The sequence below is a fragment of the Diadema setosum genome, chromosome 17 (genome assembly GCF_964275005.1).
Source record: "Diadema setosum chromosome 17, eeDiaSeto1, whole genome shotgun sequence".
Classification (NCBI taxonomy): domain Eukaryota; kingdom Metazoa; phylum Echinodermata; class Echinoidea; order Diadematoida; family Diadematidae; genus Diadema; species Diadema setosum.
Genome location: NC_092701.1, coordinates 33,569,629 through 33,582,926, shown reverse-complemented (window position 1 = coordinate 33,582,926; position 13,298 = coordinate 33,569,629). Strand labels below are relative to the sequence as shown.

Below are 13,298 nucleotides of genomic sequence, written 5' to 3'. Positions count from 1 at the left end.
CATCTCACTGTCACTAAACATCATTTAGCATCAAAATACAGAAAAGGGTAAACAATGTCCACTTAGGACGGGTGCTCGATGATTCATATAATCATGAATCATCTTGATTTGAATGGAAAGTCGTTTTCCTAACCATGAGTTGGCCTATTTTCGTTATCTTATGTTGGGTTACGATGATTACGCTTCACTTTTACAATGTATGGCCTACACAATAAGGTGGTTCCTTATTTCTTTCTTTGTTTTGCTCATGACAATGTTGTATAGTCTTTATCAACTCAGCGAGTCGAAGAAGCGTCATTTCTGTGGTACGCTGGTGTGTCACTTTTAGTTGTCTGAAGTAACATTGTTCGTTGTGTGTGTGTGTGTGTGTGTGTGTGTGTGTGTGCGTGTGTGTGTGTTTAAAGGGATGGTACAGTATTGGTGGAGATAAGAATTGGGCTTTTAACTTTTTGCGAGATGACAAGAAAACACTCGTGATAATTATAGTACAGAGCATACCATTTTAAGAGGAATTCAAAGTTTCAAAATTCAAAATTCAAAAATTCAAAATCGGGTTTGAAATCATACTGAAACATCCAAAAACAAAGTAAAACAAAACGATTGTAATAAAGTGTGGGTCCCACACTTTATTAGAATCGCTCTTTTTTGGATATCTCATCCATTTCTTACCTAGAGCTTCTTACCTACAGCTTGACGGCAGGCACCAAATGGCTTAATAGCTGTACATGTTACTTTTGTGTCTAACTGAATATGACCTTGTGATAGTTTTAATGCACCAACAGTTTTATAATGTATACCAAAGGAGGTTCCATAAGCAAATCATGCCTTACCCCGTAAACAAATGATAGCTCGGCCACAATCATGGTTCACATTTTAGGATAGTTTTCTCTTTTTTTTTTCTTCTTCTTCTTCTTCTTCTATTCAATCACATAGGCATACCCCGCTTTTCTTCGGGCACCATTCACTCGCCTGGTCTTATCTTCTATCCGTTCTCCGTTTCTTTTTCACAAACACTGACTACTCGGGGCCTACAGCAAAATAAGCTTGCTTTCATGTATGTCCCATCATACTTCTTTTTGTTCAACCCCATTCGATTTCGACCAGTTATCATTTCAATTGATGTGATATTAGCATGTATATTGTTCGTTTTTGCACATTGTTTATAAGGTAAAAGAACCTGTATTATTTCTGATGTGACATTCATGTACGAGAAATGAAAAAATAAATGAATTGAATTGAATTGAATTTCAAAACCAATTTTCATCAAATAAACATTGAATTTCTTATAGAATTACATGCTCTTTCATGTTTCATGAGAGGTTTCTCATTATCTCACCCAAAATGTTAGAAACCTGAAATTAGGTCTCAACCAAAACTATACGATCCCTTTAATTAGGGAAAGAAAAACAGCATCATTGCGACTTCTTTTTAACGAATTATTCAAACCTTTTACTTTGCTGAATGTGCATCTGATACTTACACTAACAACATACGTGTTAGTGTATTAATTTTTAGAAGATCTAAAGGGGACCTCCGCATGATTTTCAGACTATATTCAGACTATTTTCAAACTATAAATTAGTTGAACTGAGTACAGAGTTGCAGAATTTATAGTATTTGGGATGAGGAATGGGAATGTTCTCAAAATTTATAACAAATTGCAATGAACAAGGATGATGGCATGGCAGCCTCACCATTGGAATGCATGAGTCGGGGCTCCAGGAAGCAGAATAAAAGAAGAAGGCATGCATAGATTCTACACAGGTGAACTTGTTGAGCAAGCGGTATTGTAATGGAATAACACTACTACATTTCTAAAATATGTGAGGCTATGATGTCATCAACACTGTTCAGTGTAATTTGTTTAAGATTTTGAATTTATTGATTTCTCTGCTCGAGGACCACAATAAATTCCGCGAATCTATACATGGAGCTATTGATTTATATACTACATGATGTGAAATTTTAAGAATCGTCTGGAATGCCCCTTTAAGTGCATGAATAGGCCGTATATATCTGTCTCAAATTCACAAAAATTAATATGGTTTTCGTTGGGGGAATGAGGTATGCCAATGACATGAATTTAATGAATTCTATATTCAATGTAGTGGTTGCATAAATATTGTGTCCTGAAATAGCTATAAACATGCGGAAGCTGCATATTACAAGGAAATGGCATCATCGCAGAAGCTGCTAAAACTCTCTATCTTGGATTGTTACAAAATATTAAAGATTACATAACTACTTCTACGGAAAGAAGGCAAACTGCTGAACCTCGCCAATGTGCCGTGTTTAGAACAAGGCGCAGTAACGGTAAGTTGCTTCCTCATCCCAATAAGGATTATCATACGTTTATGAGTTTATTAGTTTAGTCTCTTTGTTGGCTTATGAACTGCAAGAAGCGTTGTCTTCTCAAGGCGTGTTTACATCTTCATGCCTATCATGCCTATAGGCTTTCACCAGTTTACCAGTTTCACACGTCAGCGACACTGTAGAGGATCATCGCTTGTTGCTGATAAGTCGTATATCACAAGTTCGTCAAAGCTCTAAATATTCACAGTTTCCAGACGGTTCAGCTGAAAGTGCTGAAGTTCTGGTGGCGTTGTTCAGCTGACATGTTCCATCCATTGGATGTATGTTCATGGACACGCACTCTGGCATAGCTAGACATGCAGCGACACATCTAATCCGCGAAGATGATTGGATGCTTTCGATCACGTGGTCAGGTAGACAAACACCTTGATGAGGTGACAGCATCCGCCGAACGAGGAATCCTCGAATGCGAGCTGTCAAAACAGAGACATTATTGTTAAAATGGGGTCTTTTCAAGCACTTTGTACCCTCATCTCCTTATTAAGTCAGTTCACAGTTCACACAATGACCTCTCAAACCATAGACTTTGTAAAACATGGAATAGTCTTCAAGAAGAGCACTTGAAAACAATCATGCAGGAAGTGGGAATTTACATGCCAGTACTGCATGAATGGTTTTGGATAAATGTTGCTGAAAAGAATGCACATTCACCTGTAAATACCAATCTGCGTGTTGCACCTTATTCGTTTATAACACAGTTATCATGAAGCCCTATCTAGGTTTTGAATATCTCAGTTGCAAATCCATTTCAAGAGAAGGTCCCAAATGACCTTTATCTGTACATGCTCAGATTGGAAATGTGAACTGGTTCATAGTGCAAGAAAATCATGTTTGCCACCATCAATTATTTAGTGACAAAGGCCTAGTAACGATGAGAGAGAGAGAGGAGTAGAGGGGTAGGAAGAGTAAGTCATATGAGATCATTAGGCCTATTTTGTGCTTGGTAGATTTGATAGGAATGATTATCGATATTATCATGGACCTACTACACATATGGACTATGAACGGAGGTCTTTCTTTGATCCAGTGTTCACCACAGCCACCTGATTCTGTGCATCTTAATGAGTACATTCAGACGTTTGGACAATGACGGTTGTGTAATCGTGCATCGCCACTGACAAAAGAACCGTTTCCCTCATATGTATCGGTCATATTTGGCTGAGGTGCCTTTTCAGACTCAACTGCCTTTGAATAAACACCAATGATGGGGAGCAGCAAACCTCAAACAAGGACAAATTTGGCGTCACAAAATTGGTAATTACTGAAGCGGACACTTGTGGCCACGCACGTAATGTTCCTGAATGGCGAGACAAGCATGTCGTCTACTATTACTGTCCGTGTTCACTCTAACAATGTGCGACAAAGAGAGAAAAATAGATTGCAAATCACAGTCAACCTGTCTAATTATTTGCTTTTTCTTGTAAGCACTTGTATTTCGCAAATGAAATTGCTTTAGCGATGATTTCCCAATATACACTACAACTGCACATGCATTTTTTTTTTATTTAAGAGAGTTATTGTCTTCTGCCCATGTAGTCTTTAGATTTCTCAAAGCGCCGTCTTGTTTTTATCCAAGCTGGCTGTCGGTGGACAACACTGGATCAAAGCAGGAAAGCATGTTCAAAATGTTTTTTGACGTTTTTGACAGAAACAGGTGCACGAATTAATTAACGAAAGATGAATATCCATGTGTAGTAGGTCCACGATAGCTGGGACGGAAATATCACCAGCAGCTCGATAGCCTTGATTTTGTTTTTATGAATATCTATAAGCCTCGTGATGCTGCTTTACTGATTGACGAGGAGATGTGCAAGTTTGTGCGCCCCTGCATGAATAGTATGTATACTCCGAAACTCACCAATTCAATTCAATTCAATTCATTTTAATCGTCCAATAAAAACATTACAGGAAATTCAGTGCGGGATTTTTACATATTTTTTACATAACGACGAAGCATAACAAATGCAATATACAAACATATATTATACACAGAGAGTGAACACGACATAGTATATGATAAATAAATAAATAAATTAATAAATCAATAAATAACTTAACATGCATGCAAATCAAACTAAAAAGAACAATCGTATAAAAACGTGCCATAAAACCAACTCAATTGGCATGGGTACTCAGACTGGAATAGAACAAGCACATTTGAAATTAAAATATGTGCAATTTGCAACTGGCAAAAAAAAATATCTATAGTTCCATCAATCCACTCAATTAATGGGAGTGTTGCACTGATTTCATTCCTGTGCAATGTAATACAGAGGGGTGCTGTTCGTTATTCCGAAGGTTCGCTATTCCGAAGGTTCGTTATTCCGAAGGGTCGTTCATCCCAAACATGCAAATTCCCTATACCTAGAGGTTCGTTAATCCGATTTAATGAAAAAGGGTTCGTTAATCCGAAAATTTGTGGCGTTATTCCGAAGGTTCGTTATTCCGAAGATTGGTCAATCCGAAAATGAAATGCGGAACAATGAACCTTCGCAATAACGAATCTTAGGAATAAAGAGGCTTCGGAATAACGAACCTTCGGAATAACGAGCTGTACCCAACTGGGAAGATGGATGCTGTTCGTTAGGCCGAAGGTTCGTTAATCCGAACATTTGTGGCGTTATTCCGAAGGTTCGTTATTCCGAAGGTTCGTTACTCCGAAAATAAAATAGGGTTATATAATAATAATAATAATAATAATATATAATATTCCGAAGCTATTCCGAAGGCTCGTTTATTCGAAAATGAAATAGGGTTCGATATTCCGAAGTTTCATTAACCCGCAAACGAAATAGGGCTCGGTTATTCCGAAGGTTCGTTGATCCGAAAATGAAATAGGGTCCGTAACGAGCTTTGTTTCATTTTCGGATTAATGAACCTTCGGAATAACAAACCTTATCACATTTTCGGATTAACGAACCTTCGGAATAACGAGTCTTCGAAATAACGAACCTTCGGACTAAAGAACCTTCGGAATAACAAACCTTCGGAATAATGAACTGTAACCGAGAAGAGCAGGAAATACATATGAACGACGGTACATAACCGAGCAAGCGTGCATGTTGTGCTTAAGTGCATGCGTCCGTGCGTGTGTGCGTGTATTTCTCCTACCAGGTTTTACACAGAGTGGAATTCTCTCGTGAGTGCAGCTTAAATCGTTGAATTTCCCAAACTGTGATATCTCCGAGCAATCCTCGTTTCCACCAGCGTTATTTGGTTGATTGCTGATCCAACCTACGGGGGGGGGGGGGAGGAAGGGGAGAATGTTCATCATTTACAAGACAACTGCAAGCCGCTAGGCCACGGAGACATTTCATTTTCTCGACGGCCTTGGTAACAAATATTCAGCTTACATACTAATGTTAACTACGTGTCATTGCTTGAAGCTAGCATTCATTATATTTTGCTGCGTTAGAGCACGGTAATCTGTTAAGAACAACAAATGTTGCAGCTCAGGTGGTTCGTGGTGCTCCACAAGTCTTCTTCCTTTCTGGAATGAATGTGCTCCTGAAAAGAACTTCTTCAGCCAAGACACCGCGAACTAACAGAGATGGTTAGAGCCATTAAAACCATGCAAACCTTGATATGAGAACGTTCATGTAAACATGTGTAATATGCTTAGACATTATGTAAGCAAAACTAGCTATTGACCAAACGAAGGCTAACCCTATAGATAAAATATTAGAAATAGAACTTATTTTATTGCGACATTTTACGAGCCCTGACGAAGCCCATAATTCCAAACATTCGCAAACATTCGCCGCTTATAATAGTGAAACCTGTTATCACACAATGTATACCTTTCAGCAAGGGCGTCGGAAGCGGGGGGGGGGGGGGGCGAGGAGGGGGGCACTTGCCCCCCCCCCCCCCCCCCAATAAAATGTTGGGGGCGAAACGAGTTTTTGCCCCCCCCCCCCAAAAAAAAAGCGCCCCCCCCCCTTCACAAAATAATAATCAATTATTTAAAGACCAAAATGAACAATAAAGACATTTTTTGTCTAAAAGTTGTCAATTTCATAACTGAAAATGCGAAATTTTCGCCGCGAAAATTATAATACACTAACAATATACATTATTGTATCTATACGCTAATATCAACTTGAGTAAATTTAGTGGATACATGGTAGCCTTGCGTCCTCGAGTGTGCCCGCTGAAACATACCTTTAGTAAGCCTTACATTTTTCCTTTTCTTCTCTGCTTTCTAGTAGTATAGAAATATCTTTTATTGCTCGAACAATGCGATCAAGTTTAAGCTTTTAATGAATACATTTCAGACGAATGGCAAAGTGAAAGTGGCTCGCTAGCTCTGCCCGTACTTAAAGCAAAATGAATAGTTTTCATAAGATATGATCATAGTCCTTCGCAGTGATTTCTTTTATCTTTAATTCCCTAGAAATTTGATTTAAAATGCTCTATAAACGCGACTTTTATACTCTGTTTTTACAAAAAGTCCCTACCCTGGGAGGGGGATATCCCCCTCCCACACCCTCCCCCGCTCGGTCGCCTCGCTCCCTCGCCGAGGATCTCATACCGTCACATAATGTACGCCCATATGTTGTAATCATAGTCCTTCGCAATGAATTTTTTCCCTATGTTTAACCCCCTAGAAATTTGTTTTTAAATGCTCTATAAATGCGACTTTTATACTGTTTTTACAAAATGTCCCTATGGGAGAGGGGTATCCCCCTCCCATACCTTCCCCCGCTCGGTCCCTTCGCTCCCTCGCCGAAGATCTCACACCGTCACAAAGGTACCCCCGTATGTTTTGATCATAGTCTTTCTAACAGATTTTTTCAACGTGTTAATTCCCTAGAAATTTGCTTTTAAATGCTCTAAAAACGTGACAATTGTACTCTGTTTTTACAAAAAGTCCCTACCGTGAGAGGGGGATATCCCCCCTTTCAAACCCTCCCTCGCCGAGGATCTCACGCCGTCACATTGATGTGCCCCCGTATGTAATAACCATAGTCTTTCGCACTGATTCTTTTCACTATGTGTAATTCCTTATAGTAATTTGCTTTTAAATGCTCGAAAAGCGACTTTTGTACTCTGTTTTACAAAAGGTCCCTCCCGTGGGGGGGGGGGGGTATCCCCTTCTACACCCTCGCCGAGGATCTCATATCGTCACAAATGTGCCCCCGTCGAGATTTTGCCCCCCCCCCAAAAAAAAAAAATTAAACAAATAAATAAATAAATAAATAAATAAATACATACATACATAAATAAATAAATAAATAAATAAATAAATAACTACATAAATAAATAAATAAATAAATAAATAAATAAATAAATAAATAAATAAATAAATAAATACATACATAAATAAATAAATAAATAAATAAAAATAAGAATAAGAATAAATAACTAAAAAAATAAATAAATAAAACAGAAGTGTTCCGGCGCGCTTGCCTTGCAGGCCCAACCTGAGTCCTTCGTAAGGTCATCTAGCTTTACCAGCTTGGAATCTTTCCTTATTTTTTTTTTCTTTTGAGCTTGCTTGAGAAACTGACCACGTCATTTAAAGTTTATATGATAATAAACAGTATACGGACGACAAGCGAAAACGGATGACGGACGGGGGGAAAGCGATTGAAGAACCTGAAAGGCGCCCTCGATTATGGTGAGGTCATCTCTTTTATTTATCTGTTTATATTTATATTTTATGAATGTCAATCTCCTAAATTTTTAAACACCAGAATACTGGTAGTTCTTGATACATCAAACAACTACAACAGCAGAAAATGGACAGTTCGAATCGGCGCAAGCAGTGACACACGCGTAATGATCCGTATTCATTACTTTCTAATTTTCTTTGTTTTTTGAGTGACCTTCAGACGCAGCACCCTATGGAACTACTTGTCTTTTCTCCAGAGTTTTATACTATTGTTATATAAACAAAATGAGGCGATAATGGATCCACCATCGCCTCTCACTGAATAATTGATTGATCCATTGAAGGTTAAACTAACTACCTTGGCTTGCACGTGAATAAGTGAAAATAATGTCAAAGCCTAGCTGGCCTCCGATGGACTCTGACTGAATATCGTGGCAATAATGAACGTATAAGATTTATTTATGAGTTCATAGCCGAACAAACTATGAAGGGGGGGGGGGAATCAACTGAACACACTTAGCAAATCAGCCTTGCTGAAGTTCAGGTAATGCTCAGCGAGACAAACAATAGAGTCATCGAATCACACAATGCGCTTTGATCATTAACTCTCAAAGGCAGTTTCTGATTAAAAGGAAAATCCTTTCTATGCTAATAAAGGATGCACAATGTATCCAATGCCTTATAAGAGATCTGACAGCTATGTAGGCAGAAGTTTGTAGTTATAGTTACTAAGTGCACATCACTTCAATAATGTATGCTCATGTCGTCACCATTAAAGGGTGTGTACAGTTCTGGTCGAGGTGAGGATTTAGCTTTTAACGTTTTGCGAGATATTCAGAAACCACTCTATAAGATGTCAAAGAGCATGCAATTCTAAGGGGTATCAAAAGTTTACTTGATGAAAATCGGTTTTGAAATGGCTCAGATATCTAAAAACAAGGTGAAACAAAGAGATCCTAATAAAAACGTGGCCTGTCGCCTTTTATTATTATCACTTTTTTGGATATCTCAGCCATTTGAAAACCAAGTTTCATCAAATAAACGTTGAATCATTCTTAAAATTACATGCTCTTTCATATTTCATAAGAGTTTTCTCATTATCTCACTTAGGAATGTTCAAAACATGAATCCCCACCTCAACCAGTACTGTACAGGCCCTTTAACCCCTTTCTGTGCCAGGGCCGACATTGAATACTGTGGACAACGAAGCTTGTACACCCAGGGATTTTCTGTGCCAATCAGCACTGGAAGCATACAAAGGGTTAAGTGACTTTCAGCGTTGCATTCATTCCATTCGCTAGGTAGAGGATGGTAGAAATGCTATACACTGCTATACCCTCCTTGGCTACCTCAGTCTTGCAAGGTGGAGCCAATTTTCATGCAGCGTTTATGAAAAAAAAAAGAATTGTAAACGACATTTATCTGGGTTTACAACTTTAGCTACAGGCATACAATAATTTCGATTAATGATGTAGAATAGACCTATTTCCTTACAACAACAAAGGGTATGGATATCATATAGGCCTAAACGCAAACAAAAGGAAATTGGCCAGAAAAGAATATGATTTAGTAGTGAGAAATTGAGCAAAGAAAATGGGATTTCATCGGGATCATATATGTATATGTATAATTCATGTATGTATATATATATATATATATATATATATATATATATATATATATATATATATTACAAAAACATACTTTCGCCTTTTTATCCCCCCCCCCCCTCCCAAAGAAAAAGAAGAGAAAGAGGCAGGAACGGGAGGAAAAGAAAGGGTAGTACAACGTTGTTTAGTGTGGCCTTTGTTTGTTTGTTTGTTTGTTTTTTGTTTTTTGTTGTTGTTTTTTTCTTACTTACGGAGATATTGAGCCGGATGTCGATCATCGCCACACACCCAGACACTGCTGCCACTAGCTTCCCTGTAGCAATCAAGCCAGGCTCTTCTCGTGGATGTGACGGTGACGGGTTCCAGGAGTGATGCGACAAACTTGGCCTCTAATTCCGACAAGATCTCCGGTAAAGCCGCATCCTCTTGTAAGCAGAGCTCCTTCGCTTTTGCCTGTGATGTAGTCTTCAGTACCAGGAGATAGCAGCGATCTTTGTACTGCCTCCATCCATCCTGACATCGGTCTAAAACGACTCACACGAAAACAAGAAGTGATATATGTTCACACAGTAATATATGAATATATGGGCAATTCCATATTGTATCGGCTGACATTTGTTTTGTCAAAACAAGCTATTATATAAACTTTTTGTTTATTTCCGTGGCAACTACCTGTACAGTAAGTGTGTCTCTAAATTTTCATTGTAATATCGATGTTGTAACGTCAATAATATAACGTTGTAACGAACGTCTGTTTTACAGCAATAGCAAGAAAATGATCTACAAAATACTGTTTCAATAAAATCTATTTAATGCCATGCATAGAGTTCAAATAGATTTATGGAAACATTTTCACTTTTGGTATCAATAGTATTTCTGTACATTAGTTATCTAGTTAAATCCCTGTAATATATTTTTACAATTCAACTGTGTTAGTATTCACATTGAAGAAAAAAAGAAAATCAGTATCACTTTCTTTTTCAATTTTAACAGCAAAAAAAAAAAAAGTAGGAAAAAACATGTGCAGTTCAACGTGTACAGATTTGATGTCACTTTTTTTTTTTCTTGAACAGCTGAAATCTAACTTTGAAAGGTCAGTTTGACAATGCGACTAACACACTTTTTAAAGCTAAAAAATCTACAGGTATTTCAATTTCAATGAAGTATAGTAAACTTTGAAAATATGACATCACATGCACATAAATATTGTAAACAATATGGCTGACATTTGAATAGGTAAAGATTACTATTTCCTACCCTAATAAGTGGATAAAGTTGAGTGTTATCGGCATAATACTTGATGTTTTCAACCTAGTGATTTTTAGTGGGTTTGGAGTTAAGGAAAAGATGCACTATAATGTAATTGGTTAAAAAGTCTGATGAGGTGAAATGAAATAGGTCGTCTGTCACGCCCATGTAGAATTTTCTGTTGAATTGCAATGGAGGACAAATGTCACACGCAAAATCATATACGAAAAAAATCTACCGCTGAGATGATGTAATTAACTCTAAATAGCTCATCAATGAAGATGATGATGAAAATGAACTGAAAACTGCTTTACACAAAAACCACACAAGAAGTTAAAATTCCCCCCCCCCCCCCAAAAAAAAAAAAAAAAAAATGTTCTCATAACGTAACGGCATGACGCGTAACGGCGTGACATATCGTTAGAATATGGAATATTACACAAAATACGCACATATGGAGAAAATTTCTATTACACATTATATTTCAAGAATATGGGGTTTATAGTATTTCATATTATGATGTCATTCTAATACAATTAGAATGGTAGAAGTCCTAATGTTTATCTTTTTAAAGCAGATTTTACAATTTGGGGTTAACTTTTTTCCCAAAATTGGCCATTTGTCAGAGATAAAATTCTACAACTTCTCCGCTAAAGTATATAACAACAAAGATATATTTTGAAAGCGAAAAATCTCTTTCTTGTGGTGTAAAGCACATCACACACCTGTGACTTTGACATGTTCCAAAGGTGCTAAATATAGAGTGGGACCCAGTGAGAAAGCATTAATTGTGCCTACTGGACTGTACTCCGACCCCAGAGTAATACCAGGCTGCATAGCTTTCTAAGCTAGCGTTCCAGATTATCCACATATTGCCTCATTACCTGTGAAATTTCTAATTTCTTTGCATACCGATTCCTTGAAAACGTGGAGAAAAAAGTAGAACACACACACACGCACACGCACACACACACACACGCATTTATATATATATATATATATATATATATATATATATATATATATATATATATACATGTGCGTGTGTGTGTGTGCGTGCGTAAGTTTATTTTATACTTGATAAAGAAAGTAAGGTATTCTTGACCTTCGTTCTCAAGCCTATCGTCTGATCTGATTTCCGAATTGATATCTAATCACCTAGAAGTTTAACTCGGAACAAGATTTTTAACACACTGACAGATTAAAGAGGAAATCCACCCGAAAATTAAATAAGCTTTAAATGAAAGAGAAAATATTCCCTACAGAACGATACAAAAATTGGATTAGAAATAAGGAAGATATCACAGTTTGAAATTTCACCTTTTTTTTCGGAAAATATTTCTTGACCAGTGCTTATGAATATTCAAATAAGCGATGTCTTTTTTACCATCAAAACTTTTCATGTATGTTTTATATGAAATTCGGAAGTGTGTTATTTTTAGTTCATACAAATAAAAGCATGTTCCCGTACCAAGATATATCAGAGTTAACATCTGTTCTTTTTTATTTCCCGTGGTTTTTAGGCAAGTTTTATATTCCAAAAGCTGAAATATGAGATTTTTGTCATTTCCGTAAACGAAGTGAATAGGAAAGTTTCAGAGCATGATATCGTCAACTTGCTGATTTGAAAAGTCATAACAACTGGTCAAGAAGTGTTTTCCGGGCAAAAAAAAAAAAGTGAAATTCCGAAATGTTATATCTTCCTTATTTCTTATCCGATTTTTGACATTTTCGTATCGTTCTGTAGGGAATGTTTTGTTGTTTTTCATTTTCTTTTGAAGTTTATTGATTTTGGAGGTGGATTTCCCTTTCAACTTGGAAAAAAGACAAAAGAAGAGTTAGAAAAATCACACCGTATAATTATAATCGTATATTGTATGAGCCAATGTATATTTGTATAAACATATATCACACGTAGGCTTGATCGGAATCGGAAACTCACATCTGCCGTCTACAAGCATCTTGCCATGAAGCAGAGCAAACAATAGATATACCGACACAGCGAAACGATGTGAATTCCACCTTCTCATCTTCCGTCTCTTTGTAGAAATTTAGCCTTACTTCCTCTCTCTCGAATACTTCACTTTGAAGGCGCGAATAAGAAGAACGAAGTCATTCAAGCATCCCTTCTAAAACAAAAACCATGCAATGCGCCCCGCTGAAATCGGACTGATGATTGATCAGTTTCAATGATATGTGTTCATCAGCACGATCAGGAAGGGAAACATCCGCGAGCCGGACTGGAAAACAATCTGATCGTTGTGCGAGCACACTGATCAAGTAAACTGGTGACTACAGTATTTCCAGGCGACGTCCTTTTCAGAAAGTATCAACCGCTATCACTGGAGGACTAGAGTCTCCCGTTTAGGGCTCACAATGGAATGTCCCTGAATCATACCAAAGACACTAAAATAAATAAATAAAAAATTTATTAAAAATTAAAATTACATTTT

At 37.3% G+C, this 13,298-nt stretch overlaps 1 protein-coding gene across 1 annotated transcript; it reads right to left on the bottom strand.

Annotated features, from left to right (window-relative positions):
* Window positions 1-2,538: 2,538 nt before the first annotated feature.
* On the bottom strand, window positions 2,539-12,806 carry LOC140240629 (C-type isolectin Sp-CL4-like). The gene is made up of 4 exons (XM_072320382.1): window positions 12,788-12,806; window positions 9,849-10,121; window positions 5,485-5,607; window positions 2,539-2,786 (listed from the first exon to the last, which is right to left on the bottom strand). Exons 1-4 carry the CDS (start codon window positions 12,804-12,806, stop codon window positions 2,539-2,541), a joined length of 663 nt encoding a protein of 220 aa, XP_072176483.1.
* Between the last annotated feature and the right edge of the window lie 492 nt (window positions 12,807-13,298).